General features: G+C 41.8%; 1 protein-coding gene across 1 annotated transcript; it reads left to right on the forward strand.

The window, feature by feature from the left end:
• Nucleotides 1-141: 141 nt before the first annotated feature.
• On the forward strand, nt 142-21,915 carry blmh (bleomycin hydrolase). The gene is made up of 12 exons (XM_030394103.1): nt 142-293; nt 2,331-2,528; nt 4,176-4,285; nt 5,917-6,058; nt 6,241-6,329; nt 6,439-6,531; nt 13,239-13,394; nt 13,521-13,679; nt 13,778-13,845; nt 14,832-14,949; nt 15,234-15,300; nt 21,609-21,915. The coding sequence occupies exons 1-12, from the start codon at nt 284-286 to the stop codon at nt 21,755-21,757; spliced, it is 1,359 nt and encodes a 452-aa protein (XP_030249963.1). The 5' UTR covers nt 142-283; the 3' UTR covers nt 21,758-21,915.
• Nucleotides 21,916-22,223: the final 308 nt, after the last annotated feature.

Here is a 22,223-nt window from a genome sequence, read left to right on the forward strand (position 1 = left end):
AATAATGACAATAACGACATTTTAATGAGAAAGGCTATTGCTGTGGTGCAGCTCCTTGTACACTGTCTATCAGGTGTCACCTCACCTGCTGTGCTAGGTTTGAATGAGAGGGTGGGAGGTCCGAATGTGTCGCTAACTCCGCCCGATCGCCACGCTATCTACGGCGAGAGCACAATCGAGCGCACCCTGAGATCACACTGGCTGACTGTCGGTGAATGAGATAAACAAAGAGCCGGTGACTTTTCAGGAAAACAGACAACGCTCCTCAAGCTCCACGGGAAATATGGAAACTGGTAGGTCGAGTGCCACTCTCTCCTGTTTTCATCCGCGGTAGTTAGTGTCGCCGGCCGCCTGAGCGGAGCTCGTATTTGACAGATAGAGGATGACAGCTGAGGGAGCTAACGGGAGCTAAAGTTAGCATTCACTGCGTTAGCACGCCAGGCAGCTAGCATGACTTTGCCCCCGTTTCCTCAGCGAGGTTGACAGTTCACGCCGACGGTCAGTAAGGTACAGAAAACCCCAACTGTACACACAGACAGCTAGTACACCTTAACTCGCTGGTTAAAAGCTGGTGTCCGCTTCAGGAGCGGGACATGTTAGCTTTGTGCAGCTAGCAGGGTGAAGAAAGGAGTTGGAAATGCCAGAAGCTGTCAAACTCTTTAAACTAGTCGCCTCTCATTTAAACGGGGGTTTCTTTAGGAGGCGCCGTACTGACCCGAAAAGATGACAGTCTCAACCATGTTTCAACACTCTTTTACTAATGATAAATCAAGTGTAAATTAACCTTCTGCCACTCAACCCAGTAGAGTTAGTTGGGATTGTTTCGATTTCACTTAGGTTTCATAACACTTTTTTTTTTTTTTTGTCGGTGGACAGATGTTTTGGCGGTTAGATGGTTCTTCCCAACTAACCGTTCTCTGCCCTACAGCAAATGTTTTTTCTATATTGCTTTAGTATGAATCAAAATAAGGACCCTAATAGAATCATGATATTTGGACCTTGGAGTGTATTTTTTTGTAGGCTCTCCAGGCTTCATGCCAAATTAAGTCCAACCCTCTGCACATGGAGCAGTAATGGGCACAGTAAAGTGCTTAGTTCATATAAAGCCCGTTGTATAACCTCTGATGTATGAATTTGCAAGTCACCCTGGTTGCCTATGTTTGGCCCCTGTCTATAGAAAATCACTGTGATGTCTGTCCTCACCGTTCATGCCACCAATTGATGAATACCTGATCCACTTACTAACTGACCCTTCCGTGAGGCTCATCCTTTCCAATATCTGTTCCTCAGCACACACCCTTCTAATGTTGTGTTGGAGTGAGCTGATGGTCTGGCACGGACTGGAGAACCATTTCCCCTTCATTATCTACCCATCTGTACTCATCAGTGTCAAAAGACTCAACAGTCGCGCCACAAGCAGAGCTATGTTTGGTTAACACCATGCAAGCCTGCTCTTGAAATATTTGCTGCCTTAGGCCTGGTTTGCTTTTTTCCCCCTGATAATATGGGCATGACAGTTAACGAAGTTTGACACTGTCCTAATCTGTGGCAGTCAGTGCGTCTCAGCTTTGTCTGACCGATGGAAAATAACAGAATGCAGCTGAGAGAGAGGGGTCGAACTCCAGGGCCACATGCATGACTGGGCAATGTCCCTCTCAATGTTTAATTGCTCTGCACCATTATTTGACGGAATTACAAACAACACATCAGTGCCAGTTTGATTCTGTCAAAGTGTGTGTGCGCACCTCCTTCCACCGTCCAACAGGAATGGACAAGCTCTCCAGTGTGTTCCTCTCACACAAGGAGCCAGATGAGTGCCTTCTGGTCCACTCAAAGCGCCACTAGAAAGCAATCTGGATGTCTTCCTTGTTTGTCCCACCCTTTTCCAAATTTGTCCTTCATTTGTTTATCAGAGCTGGACTAATTATAGTGCTCTATATCCTTAATGTATGAACTGTTCTCTACTATAATCTCTGTATGGATGTGGATACATCAGACAGTTGTAATGTTCAATAGGAAGTGCTGTTAGTTTATGACTATTGATCTTGTATTTTCCAGGCATTATTCTGACATCTAAGTATGTGAGAGTGCTCATGAATCAGATCTTAAAAGGGAAGTGTGTATGCCTAAAGTGCACAGATGAGTCATGGGAATTGGGACAGTGGGAATTTCCTCCTTTTTGTAGTCAGCTGTCAGAACATCTAGCTGTGAAAGCCTCTGTGTTGCAAGTTAACATTATTTAGTGCTCGTCTTCCCACCTTAATTCTGCCTCTCTGTCTTTTATTCTTCCCTTCATTCATTCTTCTCTACCCCCCTTCTTGTTCCTCCAGGTCTGAGTCAGGAGAAGGTAGCCACCTTCCTTAAGCGGCTGCGGGGCGAGCCACGCTACCTCTTGGCCCAGAATGTGTCGACCTGCATTGACCCGTTGGAGGTTTGTCTGCACCGGCAGACTGTCCAGGATACTGTGCACATCTTCCAGCATTCTATCCCCACAGAGGGCAAGCCCATCACCAACCAGAAAAACTCAGGTACAGCATAATACGCAGAGGAATGTCTTCACCATTGGGTCAGCATATATACTGTAGAGATATTGCAGTTTGTGAATTTACATATTAGTCCTCAGAGCAATATTATAGAGCACAAACAAATGTTATTAACCACACATTGGGGGGTCAAAGTCAGAATAATAATCTCGAATTGACATTTAAACATATACACACGCCTGTTTCCCATCAGGTCTTTATTTTAATGAATCAAACACAAGTTGCAAACCCTTCCTGAAATTGTTTTGTTGTTTGTTGCAAAAATAATTTCATGAGCGATTGTGACTGTGTGGACGTCCATATCAGCAGACATTATATTATATGTCTGCAGCCTCTGTTTTACTGTAGTCCTATAAATGTTGAAGGAATAGAATACTATACTGTGTGTTAAGTCAGTTACGTGTGTATCATCTATGATTTTTGTCTGACAGTTGAAATGTTCACACTGTATTTGCATGAGGTCAGTAAATTGTATGTATCAAATCATTTAATAATAATAATAATAATAATAATAATGCTCCTACTACTACTACTACTACTAATAATAATAGTAATAATAATAATAATGATAATAGTGATGATAATGATAATAATAATAATGTTTGTTTTTTTAAAGTATTTTTTTGGCCTTTTGGCTTTATTGATAGGACAGCTTGGAAACTAGAAAACTTGGACAGGAAACAGGATGAGAGAGAGAGAGGGGGAGTGACACGCAGCAAAGGGACCCGGGCCGGGAGTGGAGCCAGGGTCCGCTGCAGCGAGGACAAAGCCTCTGTACATGGGACGCCTGCTCTACCCACTGAGCTAAACGGCGCCCCATGCATTTTATTTGAAGGCGCCTTTCAAAGCACTCAAGGACACCGCACATAACAACAACAGTACAACAAAAAACAGGGGACAATTTAGTGCAAATAAACATAGATAAGTAAGAAGATGCAATTACATGGTGCCAGCTCGGCACAGAATTCAGACTCCGCAGTCCTCACCATATAGGAAGTCGGCCGGGTTAGGCAGGGTTGAGCTTCCGGGGTGAAAATAGTGCAATAGAGTGGTATAAGAATAGGCAAGAGTGTGTGCAGGATTCAGATTGCGCAGTCCTCACCATACAGGAAGTCAACCGGGCCGTGTTAGGCAGGGCTGAGCTTCCGGAGTGATTTGCTAGAAGGAAGATTACTAATTTCTCACCAAAATCCCCATTGGCCATTTTTTAATTTCCTCTACGCTGACGCCTGTAGCTCACTGTAGCTTTAAGTCTGCAATTCTCTGGCTGAAATCGTGTTTTTCTACGTGGACTCCAGAGCCACACAACCATGATGAGTGGTGAAACTGGAACCAGTTATTATGTGTTGGTGTATATAGTGTAGGCTACAAAAGTTAGTTTATAAAAATAGACTAAATGTCTCAAAATGAAAGTCAACAGTGGTTGCACTGTGAGCATACAGAAGACAGCATAATGCTGACCAAGTTCCAAAGCAGAGCAGAAGTGTCGTAACTAAGAAATGCATTTATCCACCCTCAGACTCCAACATCAGTCTCAACCTGCAAACGACCGTGCTGTTGCTTGTATAAACACATGACAAGTCCTTAGTAACCTGCATGATTCTCAAAATCTTTCTTCTTTTTTCTCACCAGGGAGATGTTGGATCTTCTCGTGCCTCAACGTCATGCGACTTCCCTTCATGAAGAAGTTTAACATAGAGGAGTTTGAGTTTAGTCAGTCCTATCTCTTTTTCTGGGACAAGGTAAGACATGGCACCACATATCGGTTCTCTGGTTCTCTGTATGGTTTTTCACTCTTTATAAGCTGAGAGATGAACAGTGTATTTGGGAATATCTTATTGTTTTTTTTAATTCCATATTTTTGTAAGTTTTAAGGCATTAGTGTTGTCACATTGCGGTAAATGGATGTTATTTTGCAGTCAGAACACCATTTGACTGAGTGTCATTATGCAGCACACTACTACTATACAGTCATTGTTCACCTAAAACCCTCTTTTGTGTGTTTTGGTCAGTGGTCTTCCAAGCTTGACGTCACAGTGATAGCGCACTGACTGTTTTTATCTTTCTCTATCTCTTTCTCTCTGGCCTTGTGTCCTTTTTTTCCCACGTTCAGGCAGTTGGTTGTTTCACCACAAATACACTTTTCTTTGTAACAAGTGGCAGCTGTAGAGGCTCATACTGACTACAATATTTGTTCTAAAGACAGACACTGCACATGTCCAACTCTAAGACTATCAGTCAGTAACTTGTCACATTACACCAGGCTTTTGGTCTCTAGTCATTAGAGTGCGAAAGCAAGCCTCACTTCATGTGCCAACTGCAGGTAATTCAGGCCTCTGAATACTGACTAGTTGTGTGTTCTCTCTTGAAAGATTACGTGTCGATGCAGAGAAGTCAATATTTCAATACCCAGTTCTGGACAGGACGATCCCTTGTAACAATTCTGTTAGACTGCGCTGTACGAGCCTTACGGCTAAACCAGTTGGATGGTGGAACTTAATGGATATAAACATGTACGTTGTGTTCAGGGTTGCCAAGTCAACTTATTATTTTTCTGTAAAGTTGCTTACAAATATCAATAGTCGCAGGTTGCATTTTTAAATAATTTTTTGGCTTGTTTGTCAAGTGTAGTCGTGCCAGACGTATTTTTGTAGATACTGAAAGGGTGCAATCTGTGCACATCATACAGATCTTCTTCAAAATGCCAGTTCAAAGGGGGTAATCATGCCTTACATGATAAAGTAAGTGTGGTGATATCACTACTATTAGGTTATATTACTTTGTTATTATTAAAACTGTTGATATTACTGTTACACCCAACAACGTTCACTGACAGAGAACACTGATAATGGTAGTAAATTCAGCTGTTCGTTTCAATTAGGGATCAGCACAAATAGTCACACAATGAGGAAAAATAAATCATGTATGGAAATCAGAGCAAGTAGTTTTATAGTTGCATCACAGCCGTCTTAACTGGAATCCTGCCAAATTTAATTTTGAGGCAAAGGTTCCTAACCCTAAGGCTTACTTGTGTTATTAACACCGTTCTTTCACTTAGCTGCAAATCCAGTTGAGGCAGTGGTCTAATAATTAATGACTGTACAAGGCATGCCTTATAGTGTGTTTTTTATTTTTTTTTTATTTTAGTGTTCTAGGATTTTTCCACAGGAAAATTGGGTGTTAGATGTTTTTGGTTTCGAGCCTCAAGTCAATTGAAGTGTTAGGCAGTAGAAGTCTTTCAGTTGTCGAGTATCAAGTCCTAATTGTTTTGACTAAAGTCTGTTACTATTATACTGCTATTGGATCATACAGCCCCTCACAGTTTCTGTGTTTACTGACCATGTCTCTCTGTTGTTTCTCCTCTTTTCTACAGGTGGAGCGTTGCTACTACTTCCTGCAGGCCTGTGTGGAGACGGCACAGAGGAAGGAGCCAGTGGACGGGCGCCTGGTCCAGTTTCTGCTCTCCAATCCAACCAATGACGGAGGACAGTGGGACATGCTGGTCAACCTCATTGGTTAGTTCTTATCATGGCATATAATAACATTGACAAGAAGGTTATGTTGAATGAGTGACTAACCCTTGTAACCTGTGCAGTTATTCATCTAACATATAAATCAACACTGATGGAACATTTGAGTTATCTGACTGGATTTAGAATTTTTTTTTTTTATGTGTTTTATTTTCTCCTGTCGTCAGAAAAGTATGGCGTCATCCCAAAGAAATGCTTTCCAGAGTCACACAGCTCAGAGGCCTCCCGCAGAATGAATGACATCCTTAATCATAAGGTGCATTTACATATTTCCTTCAGTTCAAACTCAACAAGCTCACGCACCGGAGAGTCACATAATCGGCGAAGCTGTGCTGACAGTTGTTTTGTTTCGTTGTGTGTTACAGCTGAGAGAATACTGCCTAAGACTGAGGAACATGGTGGCCAGTGATGCTACCAAAGATGAGCTGGCTGATGCTGTGGACAGCATGATAGAGGAGGTGAGACTGAAAGAGCACAGTCAGCTGTTTCCTGTAGCATAAATTATGTAGGGCAGGAATTTTCCCAGGGGAACTTTTAGGGAACTCGGCATCACAACCTGTGTTTGACCGGACTAGGGACTAATTTTAGTTCCTCGGTTTCCAGTCGCCAGCAAACAGGCTGCATGACCTGTGTATTCAGACATCAGATCACTCCACCATAGTTGATACAAAGAACAACAGGATGACTCAGTGTTGTTTTCTCATGTGAAAATTGTGTCTCTCAGTGCTGCCGTCAATTCTGTAATTAGCCTGGTTTAACTTTATCTTTAAGCTAATCAGGCCAATGACTAGCTTGAGGCAGTGGAAATGCAAACAGAGTGCAAAAGAGACTTTCAAATTTCTGTTCAGTTTCTTAGTTCAGCTCCTGTGGTTACATCGTTTGATGGATGCACTGCACATGCACAGAGACAAATATTCTGCCATAATCTCTACGTTCTGTTTTTGGTGACACTGTCATAGAAGTGTTAGTTATAATTATTAGTGTTCTTATTATTTATTTACAGAGGTGTTTCTAACAGTCTCCCCAACTCATCAATATAAACTGGGAAGGAAAAACATGAGAAAAGCGCAGCAGAGAAAAGTACAACAACAAAAGTATCACCTTTAACTCTAACATCCGTAATGAAGATTGGTTTGAAAGTATCAACAATGTCAATAAAGATATAACTTTATAAAACTTCCTAGAGGTAGAATGAATGGCATAACCATTGTTTTAAGAGCAATTGAGTGTACTGGTATACCTAATAGGGCTGCCACAGTCTGTATATTGAATAATGGCAGAAATCTTTTTTACACTTGCACCAGATTTAACTTTTTAGCACTATTCCATTTTTTCACCAGAAGAGGGAGCTGTCGTCTAATATATAAGTGAGAGTAGCAACGTCCAGCCTGGTTTTGAAGCGATGCCTAAAAGCAGTCTTGGTGTAATTGGTGTTTGGGAGAGAGTAAATCATGGGATAAGGTCAGGGTGATCTGATAAATGTCAAAATTACAGCATCTGAATAGGACGGGTACATGTTTAAGCAGTTTTCTTTCACATTAAGAAGATTTAAAATCACTTATTTAAAAATGTAACACCTGTGCCATTCACATGTAAAATCACAATGACTTAAATCACTAGTGTCAACAACTCTTATTTGCACAGGTGTGTGCAGTTAAAAGGGAAATTAATCTTTTATTTAGCTTCTATGTGCTGTCTGGCTTCCAAGACCTAAAAAAAAAAGTTTTCCTGTAATAAACTTGCGAAATACCTGTCTTAAATGAATGCATTTTAGAACTTGGTATTTAGCGTCATTGTAAATCATCTGCTCTAATTTTACACTGTATGTATGGAACAAGCCACTGACATTGTGACAAAACGTATACGTGTGATATACACGCACATGTATTTCTATACTACGCGTGTGTACAATCAACAAATGGAAAAAAATCACCTGCTCGCTGCCACAGATGTCACAAAGTAAAAGATAGCTATCTTGTTTATGGAACAGTCCAGTGCGAAGCATCTGACGCAAGACAGTGTCGACAAATTCACCTCCAAAAATAAAATAAAAGGGGGACGTGACCATGTCAACAACGTAACAAACATTACACGTCATTATGTGCATATGCGTGAGCAGTACAATACAGTCATGTGCCTACAATGTGTTGCTTTTGTGGCTTGGATACGCTACACTGTGTAGATGTGTATTCAGATGAGATTTTTTCTTTTTTTTTTTTACGCTTCCTGTGTGTATGAATGTACGAGGGGGCCAGTCAGTCAATCAGTCTCCCATTGAGACGACTGCACACAGAACACGGCTCTGGTTAAGCGGCCTTTGTTGTCAGCTGTTTAGTTGCATTGTGCTGCTGGCTGGTTGCTTGTTTAAACTGTCGACTGTATCTCACAGCGCCTACATGGATGCCCAGCCATCACCACACACGCGGACGTACAGTATGTTGTGCAGCAGTAACAACCGCTCCCCTGCACTGCACGTCAGGGTGGAGGGGCGGAGGGTTGTCACAGTTTGTTTGTCCACCTGGATGTAGTTTGTTTTGCGAAATACCACTTTTTCATGACGAGTGCTGATGGAGGATCGGTCATGTCAAAAGAACGACAGGCATTAAGAGAGTCAACAGTTTTCAAGGATTGTTGCATAATTACATTTGAACAGCATCACACTAGATACCGCCTTTTTTTTCCACCTTTCCAGGCTTCTGATGCTTTGATGATCCTCTAATATTAAAATGAAAAAATCTTTTCATTATCTGCCAAAATGATAACAGTAATGATATTCTTTTTTGATATCTGTAATATGTATTGTGTTTATGTAATTTAACCTTTCAATTAATCCACAGCAATTCAATGTAAATTGAATATCTTTACCGTTTTGTCTGACAAAAAGCCTTTTGTAGACTTGATTGTCATTTGTTGGTTGAGCACAACTGGTTGGTTAAACACAATTTTCTAAGTCACCTCATGGATGAATAAGTCTGGTCTATTGTGTCATACACATTAGATAATACCCAAGTCAGTTTTCCTCTAGCTTAAACAGCACTGTTGATGAACAGCTAATATAGTTGCTCTGTAATTGAGCAGGATGTGATGAACTTAAGGTGACTGGCATCTCATTAGTCCCAGCAGATAATTGATAATGGTGTTAGGTGTTGCATTTGTAGGTTTTTTAGTATGTGTGAATATTGTGGCGTTGTGAAACTTTTTTAGCGGAGCATGTTTTGTAGCTGTTGATGTATGTCAGGTTAACTAACTAACTAGCCGTGGCGATTTCACAGGTATGCCACATGTCTAGTGCAGGCTTGCGTAGCTGTGGTTTTCTTGGACTCTTGCAAGTGGGAAACTGGTGTTTCCTCACGTGTGTTTGCATCTATGCGTGCACATGTGTTTCTCAGGATCAAAGTGCCATGTCAGTCCTACTTTAGTGTGTGTCGAGGTGATCCTGTCCACCCTCCCTACGTGGCGGCTGTGATTGTACCCTGGTCTCCATCACGCCAGCCCACAAACACTCCCATGACAGGCAACCGGGGTCAAAATCTCTGCTTCCACTTACTGTACCCAGGGTGCACTTGATTTGAATGAATCCCTTTGCGTGTCAAGAATCTATTCTTTTTGTTAACGTTGGTCAGGCACATTAGTTAAGACCAAACACATCACATTTGTCTATAAAACTCTGCAAGAGCAGCATAGACATTTTTAACCTGCACCTGCACTAGTCTCATGCACCATGAGTTTCTTTCTATAGAGACTCTTAAGATGACAATGTCCATACGCTGCATTATTGAGGCAGGATTAGTTTAAGTTTCAAAGCCTGTCTTTCACTTTTATGCTGTATCTGGTCTGTGTCCTTGCTTCTCTACTCTCAATTTCATAGACAAGTAGGCAGCGTGCACACACACACACACACACACACAAATAAAGGGACATTCACTGGAAACTGTACATGCACGTACAGTTCTTAACACACAGATGGTATCCCTCACACAACAACTATAGCCTTTCCGTGCTCCATTGCGTCATGGAATCAGAAACACCATGTGCGGCTCTGGTCTTGGCTCTGAATGCACGGAGAGTGATTCCTAAGACAAGACTAATTTATGAGACTGCCGTCAAATCACAGAGAAACTTTCCTCGCTGCAGCTCAGAGGCTCAGTGCTGCTGGCTGTTGGCTCAGTTGATTTGTTGTTCGATGTGGGTGGCTTCCTGTGTCATTGTAGCTCTGCCAGTTCAGGGATGTCCACTCACATTTCCTGAATTTCTTTGCACCATTGTTAGAATTTAACAATGACCACATGTGTTGCATGTTTACAAAACATGGAAGTTTAATCAAAACCTCACTCATTTTTATCCAAATTGTTTGCATGGTGTCATTTGCTTACACTCACAATAGACAATAGTTATAAATTAACCTCAGAGTAGCAATAAGGCGCATGGTTTGCCTCAATTTGGCATTAACTGGTTGAGAGCCAGCTTCAGCCCCCAGTTATGTTCTTGGTCCACAATATTTATGCAAACATTGCCGTGTTATAGAAGTGTTTAAAAAAATTACTCTATTTCACAGTAAACATGGTTTTAAAACAAAACCTGTAAAAAAAAAAACCTGAGTCATGTAAGATAGATTTTCATTGATAGATCAGTGGTTGTTTAGCTAAAGTTGGAAGTTGGTCTTTATTCATAGTGACTTTTTTCACACAAGCAAAGTCCTCAGCGTAGGAGCTTCCCATGGTTTTTGCAGTGTGGCTAAAACATTCTGCATACGATGAATATACAGTGAGGGCTGTTTTGTACTGTCAATGCTGTCTGTGGACCACACAGACAGTCCAGGAAAGGAGGGAGGCTGCACCCGGGCTGCCAATCACCACCATATTCTTGAAACCTGGAGTGCCTTGCTCAAGCTCATTGGTCCAGCCTGCGTACTCCTAACTCCAGGTGATTTGTTTGTTTGGGTTGCGTAAAACAAATATACATGCAGAGGGACGCCAGCTGGTCAACACTGGAGCACAGATGCTATCAAACATTAGCTGTGGTTAGCCCCAATAGCGTGCAGTCAGTCAGCTTATTGTTTATAGCTAGACACGCAAAGTTGCTATGTTACAGAAATCAGTCGTCTGACCTGAGCTGGACCTTCTGCCAGAGACTGATGAGTTGAAGAGAGAGCTGCCTGTTAACAAACTCCATCAGAATCACGTGTAACAGCTGCTTCCTGATACTGTCAACAGTTCAGATGTTTGAAATATTAAGATATAAATGAGATGGACATTGAAGTTATGTGTCCAGTCCTCTAGAGTTTGAGTAAAACTGGTCGGCCTCCCCTTTCCCACCACCTCTCTGTATCCCTCTCACCTTTTCCTCCCTGTCTCTGCCACCAATGTACAGTATATCTGTCATTGAGGCGACAGGTGTTTCAATATTGATCCTGCTCTGATGTCACTGTGGCTGTTTACGCTCTGACTGAGGTCTCTGTCAGCTCAGCGTTTCCCCTCACACCTACTTTGTTTGCCTTGCCAGGGCAGGGTGAGTGGGCGTGGGGCTGAGCTGGCATCAAAGGAGATGCTTACAGTATGTTGTAGGACATCTGAGAGAAGAATTCTATAGTGAGTGGAAAGGTTTAAAGTTAACAGGGAGAGCGGAGTTATTCTTGGAAGAGAAAGAGACAAAACGAGGGAATGAAGAGAAAAGGGCAGGGGGCAAAAGGGGTTTTGAAGCTGTCTTGTAAAGGTGCCGAGGGCATCTGGGCGAACAGACCAGACAAGGGGACAGACACCTTGGTATGTCATCCTACCAGCAGTGCAGTCTAAACAAAGGAGTGGAATTAAGAAGAAGATGGTGCAGGGAGGATGAGGGTTTGAACAGATGCCTGTGTTGACTCTGCGGATATGTATATTTTTGTCTGTACTTTTGTGACCCTATGCATTTCTGCAAAGAAGAAGGGGACTGATTGTTTGCATAAGCTGAGCTAGAATTTAAGTATTTTTGTATGTTTGTTCGAGCATGTTTGGGGTGAGAGAGAGGGAACAGTGGGCTCAGTGGGCCCAGTGTCTACTTACCAGAGAACAAGAATGTCATCTTTATGTAGGGGCATTTAATATGTGTTGACTAAGCACGGGAAACTGCTGCCACGGCTGCTATATTTCTCCAGGCCGAGCCAAAAATAATCCCCCCCCATCAGCTCAGTATTCAGCTAGACAGAAGTTTAATTTGTCTGGATAAGTGAGTGCTCAGCTCAGTAAAAACAGTGTGTTCAAGTCTATTGGAAATGTGTCCTTTGTGACATACTCAAAGAAATGAGTGTGATGCATCACCATTCATCCACACAATCAGAACGTTTTATACGTACTGTAGCACACACTGTGCTGTAGATCAACTGTACGTGTGCATCTGTGTTATGTCAAACCAATGTTTCACTGTCCACTCGTACTGCTTTTATCTACCACCAACAATGGACTTAATTTCTCAGTCCCTTTTTTATCGTAATTGATAGGAAAAGCGTCTGCCGGGTCCTGTGACAGGAGAGCGGGGTTCGGGAGAGGTGAAAACAAAAATTCCTGAGATAACTATATCAGAGGTTAGAAGGGCCAGATTGACAGACGGCCCAGTGCAAACAAGCCGATTTAGCCCACAGGAACTCAGTCTGAACTTCCAGCACCACAGGAAGACACATGGAGCGAGGGGGAAGGAGGGTGGGGTACAAAAGGGGAAATGTAGGGATATGAAAAAGATGGAGGGGAGTGAGACACTGCAGAAGGGAAAATATAGGGAAGGTTGAGAGAGGCCCAGGCACTGATGGATGAGTCCGTGCAAGGGCAGACATGGGGTTGGAGGGGTTACATTAAGAATATGAATGGGAAATTGGATTTACAAACTTCCTCGACAAAGGCCTTGCCCTTGTCCTCCCTAAAGGCAAGGAAGTGGTCTGTTTTCATTAGGTGTATGCAGTAAAGCCCCAGTCTGTGGTAATGGTATGCTGTCCATTTACACATGCAATTAGGTCACCTCTGGCTTTATTAAAGTGGAGCTACTGTTTGTTCACTCTGATATTTGTTTTCTGAGCTTTTGAGCCAAGGATTGACTGTCTGTGAATGTTAAATATGAGTTTAACAGATTAGGTTGGCTTCCAAGATAAGGCAGTTTGGTAGAGGAAGTTGATGTCCAAACTGTGTTTGCTGTGCAGGTGTTCCGGGTGGCCAGCGTTTGTCTAGGCAGCCCTCCTGAGACCATCTCTTGGGAGTACAGAGACAAGGACAAGAACTTCCATCGCATGGGACCACTTACCCCTCAGGAGTTCTACAGGGAGCACGTCAAACCCCTGTACAACATTCAAGACAAAGTACGTGACCCTTTAAACACATCACGAAGGCCATGTAACTTGCTGTCATTCACCACTATATGTAGCCTCAGTTTATGACTCGCTGTGGGAATTTGGAGCGTTTGTATAAAAACTCTCTATCCTCAGGTCTGCCTCGTGAACGACCCTCGACCCCAGAACCCTTACGGGAAGCTGTACAGCGTGGAGTTCCTCGGTAACATGGTCGGGGGCCGCAGTACTCTGTACAACAACCAACCCATCCAGCTGCTTAAAAAAGCTGCAGCAGAGTCCATCAAAGACGGGGAGGTAGGAGGGGCCCGACTGAACATGCAAGTTACTACATTAATGCATGTCTGTATGTGTGAACTTCATAAATCTCAACATGGCCACTGTCTCTCTCTTAGGCCGTGTGGTTTGGTTGTGATGTCGGAAAACATTTCCACGGCAAGCTGGGCATTAATGACATGAATGTGTGAGTATGACTCGAACACCATGAGTGAGTGGTTTGACATCGCTGGCATCATTTGGATTTTGCAAAATGTATCTAGCTGATTCTCCAAATGGTTGAAATCATCCAAATATTTGCAGTTGTTATGAATCTTGTCTGCTGCTCACTTGGTCGGTATTAGAATCGATTAAGTTAGTGTAACTTACATGTGTGTAGCTTCATAATTTGTTCAGTTGTTGTATGGATATCTGCAAATGAATTCAGGATATGTGCGCAGGGAACAAGACTTTGGTATCAGAAGCGCTCTGGTTTCTGTTTGTTGTCCAAGCAGTAAGTCAACCACATTTCAGTGGGCAGAATAAAATCTCAACCATTTTTTATCCTCTGACGATGCTTAAGCTTTTTGTCAGCTTTTTAAGAAATGAATCATTTAGATATTAACCATAATGTCATTTCTCGCGTGTCAAGTTGCTAGATGTCACACAAAAGTAGATGTTGGCTTGGATATGTGGTTATCTGGATATTCATAGTTTATACCCGAACCCCCAAAATATTGTCTGTTGACTCCAGAGGGAGATTTCATGTGATCTGTAGTAGTGTCATCTTTTAAAAGCACGACAAACATTCAGCACAACTACTACTATACCGAACCTTACACCATCGGACAGCTTGTGATGGCTGAAGACCAACCAGCCGAGCACTGCTCAGACCTGAAAATAACTGTCTTCAAATCAGTCATACCAGTGAATTGGCTCACTTCAGTTATACATGGTTTACTTAACCAGTTTCGCCATGACTGCAGGTTTCACTTGACAGGAACCAACCTCTTCCAACTTCAGGAGGTGCAGGTCTCTCCACAGGAGAAAATATCTTATCTTTGCCCTTACGGTGTAGCAGCATCTGCGCCTGAGTGGCATTGCCCATTCAGAATTCCAGGAACTTTCTCTTGTTTTTTTCATCAGTGGAGGTAGTTTAATGTGATTTTTCGGTCTATGTGTGTTCACGGACAGGTTCAACCATGAGCTCGTGTTTGGAGTTTCGGTGAAGAACCTCTCTAAGGCAGAGCGACTGATATATGGAGACTCTCTCATGACCCACGCTATGATCCTTACTGCTGTCACAGACAAGGTATGCTCACACAAACATGCTGCACAGGTGTGTGACTGTTCAGTAAACTCATGCAAACATACAGTACGTATACAAGCAGACTAGCAGGAATACACACGTTCAGAGTTTCCCAGGGGTTTATTGCATCAAAGTGTTACTGCGTGTTTACGTCGCTTTAATCGGCTGCAGTTTTTCATAGTGATGTCAATTTCCCCCTTCGTAAGTAACCCCAGCTGTTAGGACACTTTCTTTCCCCCAGTCTCGACTTCTCACCCTTATCTCCCCATCGTCTCTCTCTCTCTCAGGATGGGAAAGAAGGCTATGAGAAGTGGAGGGTGGAAAACTCCTGGGGCGATGACCGTGGGAACAAAGGTAACGCGTTATTAAACTATTTCTTTTTCAGTCCTTTCCTTTTGGGTGCAGTTTTTCTCCTTCTAGGGAAATTTGTTTTAACCTCAGTGATGCTGAGTCACAGAAAAGTGACTTGCTAAAAACATCAAATACGGTTGCTTTCACCTCAATCTGGTCCTGAAATCTTATAAAAATGTTGTCCTCTTCCTTTCTTTCACATTTTTCTCACACCACGGTGGCCCCTGATAAGCCATTATCTTCCTGTTTGTGTCTATTGAATTAAGAACAAGATTAAACTCAAATGTTCCCCTCTGTTGCTGCTTTATGAACTTGTAATTGGCTGTGTCCTGTTTCATAAACACTCACATACAGGCATAGCTGTTCTTATTATGTTTTTTTGAGTTCAGTGCCTCAGTGTCCAGTTGCATAAACATAGTTGCAGTATAAGCAAAAGCTTGAGGCCAGAAAGTAACACAGCTACAGTCTCCAAATGTTTTTGCAAATATTTTGGTGACATCTCACAGGGCTAGTTGGTGAACAACTCTATCTGGCATGCAGCCAGCTGACACACTCATGTGTTTACTTTTCTTTGGCATTTTGTTTATTTATGATAAATTATGTTCAATCATAATAAAGAGGAAAACACTCTCCAAGGTAAAAAGCTTGCTTACTGTCAGAGAACCAGCATGTTTGTTTGATCACTTATAGGACACAGGTAGCAAAGTTTAATCAAAAAACATATTTGTATCATTGACCTCTGTTCCAAACCTGTCAGCAAACAACTACTCTTATCTAGTGCAGTACATACTGCACCGGAGGAGGTAAATACAATATTTTTTTGGCCCCTTTAGCTCTCTGTTGCCTCTAACATCAGTCCTGTCGAGGGGGCTTGGTGTAGGTAAATGTGTCATAGTTCAACAAATTTTCACTGATCTACTTTGCCCCTGTGAGCGTGTCCATTAATTGGCTCTGTTAGATTGAATTGATTTTACCGTGAAACTTATTTTGTGGTGTTTTAAGACCTGTAGATAGTTTCATTTGGATGGATTTTAGTTCTTCTTGTGAACACTGACTTTTCCAAACGAACCAAGAAGAGTAAACTTGACTGTTGTCTTGCATCATCAGAACCCATATGTGGAAATCAGAAACTCCAGTGAAGTTTATGCAGCACTTAAATACTTCTGATGTGAATGTTTATGTTCTTTAGTGTCACAAAGAGCTCACAGAGAAATATCAGATTATAAGAATTCTTAAAATTGTATGCAAATCAAGCGCTTTTTATGAATAATGACTAAGAAGTACACACAAGACAAAAAGAAGGTGTCATCTACAGTAATGATTTGGGGCTTACTGTGGGATCACTCTCCCATAATGTGATAAACTGACAAAGTACAGAGAAGATACAAACCCAGCAGTTTGAACTGCTTTTGACTCACTAATCAGGGAAAATGCCAATGTCATGCAGATGTGTTACCGTGGTTACCAATCATGAGAACAATGATAAAGTCACATATCTTCTCTCAAAAAATCCTATGGTTGGTCTGTTTGTTTTCACACCACAAATTAATCTCTGGGAAGGAGGGCCAAGACCGACCTTTTCAAGCAGTCTCAGTTCGAGGGAGCAGCAGCAGGGTTAGATTGGCCACTTTCATGCCAGTCCAAATTAACTGTACTAACCTTAGTAGCTTTAACTACACAAAACAGTTTAGGTTTGAAAAAACTCCTAAATGCTTTAAACTCTACGATACAACTCTGGCATAAGATTTGTAGTTAGAAAATGTTTTACATTGCCTGGGAACTTTTGAACCTGTTTTTCTTCTTTTAGTGGTCAGTTCACTGTGTTGTTTGTTTTCTTTTACAACCACAAAATTCAAGTGAACGTAACATACCAAGTCAGTCTTAGGCTAAGTACCAGATATTCCCTTTGATGCATCAGGAGAAAATGTTGTCATTAAGTAAGTAAGATCGGTTTGTCCTTGGGCACCTCAACACAGCAGGTACTCCTCACCAGTGCCCCAGACTTTACTGTCTACTGTTGTTATTCCCTCTATCCTTTCATCTGTGTTTCTCATCCGCTGCTCCTCTCATCTCTGGGCCCGACATTCCACTGCAAATTATAGGAGAGTATTTCAGGTCAGTCATGCATCGTCTGGCAACACACCACATACAGTACAGCATACACACACAGAGAGACACACACTCACAATATTTGTTTGAACCCACAAACCATAGTGACTGTTGGGAAAACATGTGAAAACCCCTCAGTCAAATCAAATGTATTTCACGCATATCTCATTCCATAAACACCAGCCGATAGGGAAGGCCAGGGCCCCCAGCCTGTCCGCAGCCAAATTAATAAAGTGTTTGAGAACAAAAGTTCGAAAAGCGGAGTTCACTTGGGAATCCGGAGGCTTTGTTTGTTTGACAAAAGCTGAGGGCGGCAAAAGCACAAGCAGAGAAAATGAGAAGAGACCATGCAGGAGAACAGAGCGAGATTACACAGGCAAACAGATGTTATTCAGTTAGAATTAGTTGGAAATTAGGAAAAACAAAGGCAAGTAAAAGTTAAAAAAAGGAGAAATTCAAAGTAAAGTGATAATAACCATGGAGCAGATGGAGAGAGTTGAGTGTGTTTATATGGTTTGTAAAGGCTTAACATCTCCCTTCAGACCTTTAAATATTCCCCGTCCCTAAAGGAGGGTGAACTTTCTGTTTTCTCCATATTCAAGCCCTCACACTGCCACTGTTATGGCTCTGCTCACTTCACTGCTCATACTTTTACACCATTTCGGACATATGTTTGGCAACACACAAGGTTTTTATTTGATAGGACATTGGCGGAAGGTGGAGTCCTTAACATTAGTCACGAGTTGTTTCAGATCTAAATGACTTTGACATGGAGGGAGAGAGGCCGTGATATTTCTATAGAGATGATTCTGTTGTTAAACAAATATAAGAGGATGATGTAAATGTTGATGGAAGGACTTCCTTGGTAGCAGACATAACAGATTATTGAGTATCTGAATCGGAGGCTTCATTTATTTTTAAGTATGCCTTTAATACATTGCCATTCTTTCGCACCCAGACCACAGTTTTAACACAACTCTGCAGGCGTGCTGTTCCACATTTTCTGTTTTACCAAAAGAAATAAATGATCTTATACATAGGCCATGCTTTTCTCAATGTTGTCAAGTGTCAACAATATTTGACAGATGCATCTGGTATCAATGACCTCTTTTCCATTAACACACACAATGACCCTAGTCTAAAATCCACCTCTTCTTCTTTAGGCCTTCAATTGACTTGTTGTCAATGATCGCATGTCCTCATTTCTAAGCCAGTAGACCTGTCAGCCAGTCAGTAAATCAGCCGGCCTCTTTAGTTCTGACTGAAAAATCCCCAACATCTATCTAATGGGTTTCCGTAAAATTTTTCGTACACACCATATATCTTAATGACTGAACCCTTGTCTTTTCTCATATTGTCGCCAGCAAATAAAAGTTTTAATTTATAATGTGAAATCTCTGACCATCTACTATATGGATTGGCTCAAATGTTTGTATAGACAGTCTCACTCATCATATGATCTTATATCTTATATCATCATATATCTTAATATCTTTGGCGATCCCCAGACTTTTTCTTTCTATCATGAAAAGCAGGTCAAAATGTAAATGTGTTGAAAACTTTTGTTTATGGCCAAATACCAGCAAAACTGATAACATTCCCTTCAGCCTCATCTGTACGTTGTGTGCATTGCTAATTGGCAAAAGTTGGCATGCTTACACGCTAAACAAAGTTGGCAACCATGGCAAAAACTTATACCTGCTTTAAATTAGCATGTCGACATTTATGGCATGTTAGCATGCTGATGTTAGCATTTAGCTCAAAGTACTGCTGGGCCTGCATGGCTGCATACTCTTAGTCTTGTTGTCAGGAATTCAACTGTTCAGTTCTGTTATTTAAATTGAAGTATGTGAAAAATAAATATTTGTTTTGTGGTTGTGGTGTATGTTAGCTGTGATGGTCCTGTGTTGTGGATGCTGCTTGGAAATCAAGATGGCTACTCCACTCTTCTAGCTTCCAGTACATCCATCTGTTCTGAGACGGGACATTCAGCCTATCCCTAAAAACAAATAATGACACCCAACATTCACACACACACACGCACACATACGCACATCGCCATGCCACCCAACGCGCAGGTTCCAGGAAGCTCACATCAACACACATACGGATACCACAGTGAGACCCAGGCAATGTGCCATCTAAGATTTGCGTACTTGGAAGAACACACATACACAACAGACACGCCATCCCTGATACATTGTTTTGAACTGTGGCATGTCTTTGCGGTTACCCTGACGTCCTCGATAAGTCAACTCGACAGTAGGAGGGATGCTCGTGTTTGCTCTGAAGGCTCTGAACACATGAGGGGAACAGAAGAAATGGAGAGGGAGCGGTCGTCTCGGGGTAAAAGACGAGTGAAATTGCTTTAATTCACTCTGAAAATCTTTTTGCCAGTTTTGATCCAGCCGCCCACATGTGACAGTTCAGTACCAGATTTTGAGCTGCTCAGGTTTCACATAACTTTTAGTGTTTGTTATTTACTGTAAGGAAAAGACACACACGCTAACATCTTTCATTTTAAATAATCATTTCAGCATGGGGGCTGCATCCTCATCCAAAAAGAGATTAGGTTATCCCAACATGTCAGGTTCAAGGAAAGCTTTCATAACCACCCCAGATTCGGTCTCACTGACCTTGTATTAACACACACACACACTGAGGGAGAGGGGGACAGACATTGTTTCGTTTTATCAGGGTGTCTGTGCTGCAGTGACAGCAAACGTGTTGAATGCTACTGCACTGCTAACTGGATGTGAACCATTAAGGGGCGGGGCTCCTTCTCTTCCTCCTTCCTGTTGAAACAATAGTTCAGCGATGAGCACTTTAAAGCAATTAAAATGTGCACACATGGACAAAGTCTCTTTGACCTTCCTGTTGAATTGTTCTTAGCAGCTCTCCCTACTTCTGCCCTTTCATGAAAGAGGAATAGCGATTAATCAGTTTAATTAACATTATTTGTTTTACTTATGAATATTAGTATAATGTAAGTTTTTATCTCTGAAAGAATGCATTGTGTCCCTTAAATCCCTTAAACTGTCTCAGAGATGAGTAATATTTCTGCACAGCACTGTTTGTAGGAGCAACGCTCTTTGGTTGCTGTGATTAAAACATTACAAAGAGACATTCATGGCCTATTTTTGAATTGACAGGTTTAATTATGATAAAATCAATGATCTATACACCTCCAAACTGACCCGAAATTTTTAATAAGGAGGGGAGACTAGGCAAGTCTAAGTCCCTATGAAAGATTTATTTCAAGTGACCAAACTTTCTACACAAAGGATAAATATGGGATGTGAATCGAAGCTGCATCAGTGGTGAAAAAGTGCATGGATGAGGGACAAATGTGGGTATGTGGCTGTGAGTGTTGAAGGCAGCAGAAGATGTCAAACAAATCCAAAAAGGGACATCTGGAGCCCAGAAGAGAAAGGGAGAGGCACTGCGAGCCGGCCTGGCCTGTACTGTATAAGCTTGAAGGCCTAACAGGTGTCACCATAGTAAGCTGATGACCACTAATGTATTAAGAGAGCTGGATATGACGCTGGTCTTTCTGGTCATATAGCATCACATTCACCTACAAATTGAATATGTTCACATATAGATTGTAGTGACTGTCTTTCTTTTGAATCCAGATTCTGTTTCTGTTTCTGTTAACTGTCAACTAAAATCAGTCAACAGCAAGAATTCATTTCTGAGTGTTGTTGTCTTTATGCCTCTGAACCAGTGATATCCGTGGCTCCATTCTTGTGAACCTGATATCTTAGAAAGGCTTGAAGGAATTTATTACAATTTGACGCAGATGTCCACTTGGACTCAAGGATGGACTGATTATAAATGAATGTAGCGAGACATTTTTGGCCAATACTCAAGAATTCAGATGATATCACGATAAAATGTTACACAGATGTCTAATAGGATGAAGTGATGACATTTCATATCCAAAAGGTCAAAGGTCAACTTCACTGTCACAACGCAATATTTTGCAAAAGATCTTTTGGGGATTTTTTTTTAATGCCATAGCTCAGGAATAGCACCATGACTGGTGCCCAGAGGCACACAACCACACAGCAAATCTATTTATTTCTATCTATATTTTTCCTTTTAATCTGAGTGCTTTGTTTGACTGCTGTCAATTCAGGCCATTAAAATCTATTCAGACTTACAACTGATTGGTTTTCTTCCCTGTCCCGTCTCTGTAGGTTACCTCATCATGACGGACGATTGGTTCTCCGAGTATGTGTACGAGGTGGTGGTAGACAAGAAGTTCCTCCCCCCTGATGTCCTGGAAGTGATGCAACAGGAGCCCATTGTACTTCCTGCCTGGGACCCAATGGGTGCCCTGGCGTAACTGCAGAAATCCAGGTTTTAGCCCCAACCTCTGGTCTATTTGACTCCGCCCTATTCCTCGGCTGCTTTTACCTCTCAAATACTTCCCCACATCTCCTTCCAAGACAGCCTGTTCTTCTAGACAAAATAATAAAGATTTTTTTTTTCTTTTTTACTGGACTGCTTTTGTCTTTTGTCTGTCTTTATTTCTTCCCAAGAATAGAGGTGCACACTGCCACACCTTTTGTATTCAGGCTGAGAATCTGGGCTTGAGCATTTAAAAAGTGAAGTGGGTTTATTGCATCATAAATAGGCAGAGAATTTATGACTGCCTATGACCTGTGGACATACAGTAGGTTGCACAAAGGCAAATACTGTGAAAGGCAGTGAACACTGGTGTTTTATACTCCTGTGTAGCCTGTTGTTTTTGAAAATGTCTGTCTACCCTGTTTCTCTTTCACCGGGAAAACAGCGTGGTTACAAGCAAA

This window comes from Sparus aurata, chromosome 2 (genome assembly GCF_900880675.1).
Source record: "Sparus aurata chromosome 2, fSpaAur1.1, whole genome shotgun sequence".
Taxonomy (NCBI): domain Eukaryota; kingdom Metazoa; phylum Chordata; class Actinopteri; order Spariformes; family Sparidae; genus Sparus; species Sparus aurata.

Excerpts from the sequence above, each read along its gene's own strand:
- blmh (XM_030394103.1), top strand. Across the intron at positions 6,330-6,438 it reads ATGACATCCTTAATCATAAG|CTGAGAGAATACTGCCTAAG; the intron begins GTGCATTTACAT and ends TGTGTGTTACAG. Across the intron at positions 13,680-13,777 it reads AGTCCATCAAAGACGGGGAG|GCCGTGTGGTTTGGTTGTGA; the intron begins GTAGGAGGGGCC and ends TCTCTCTCTTAG.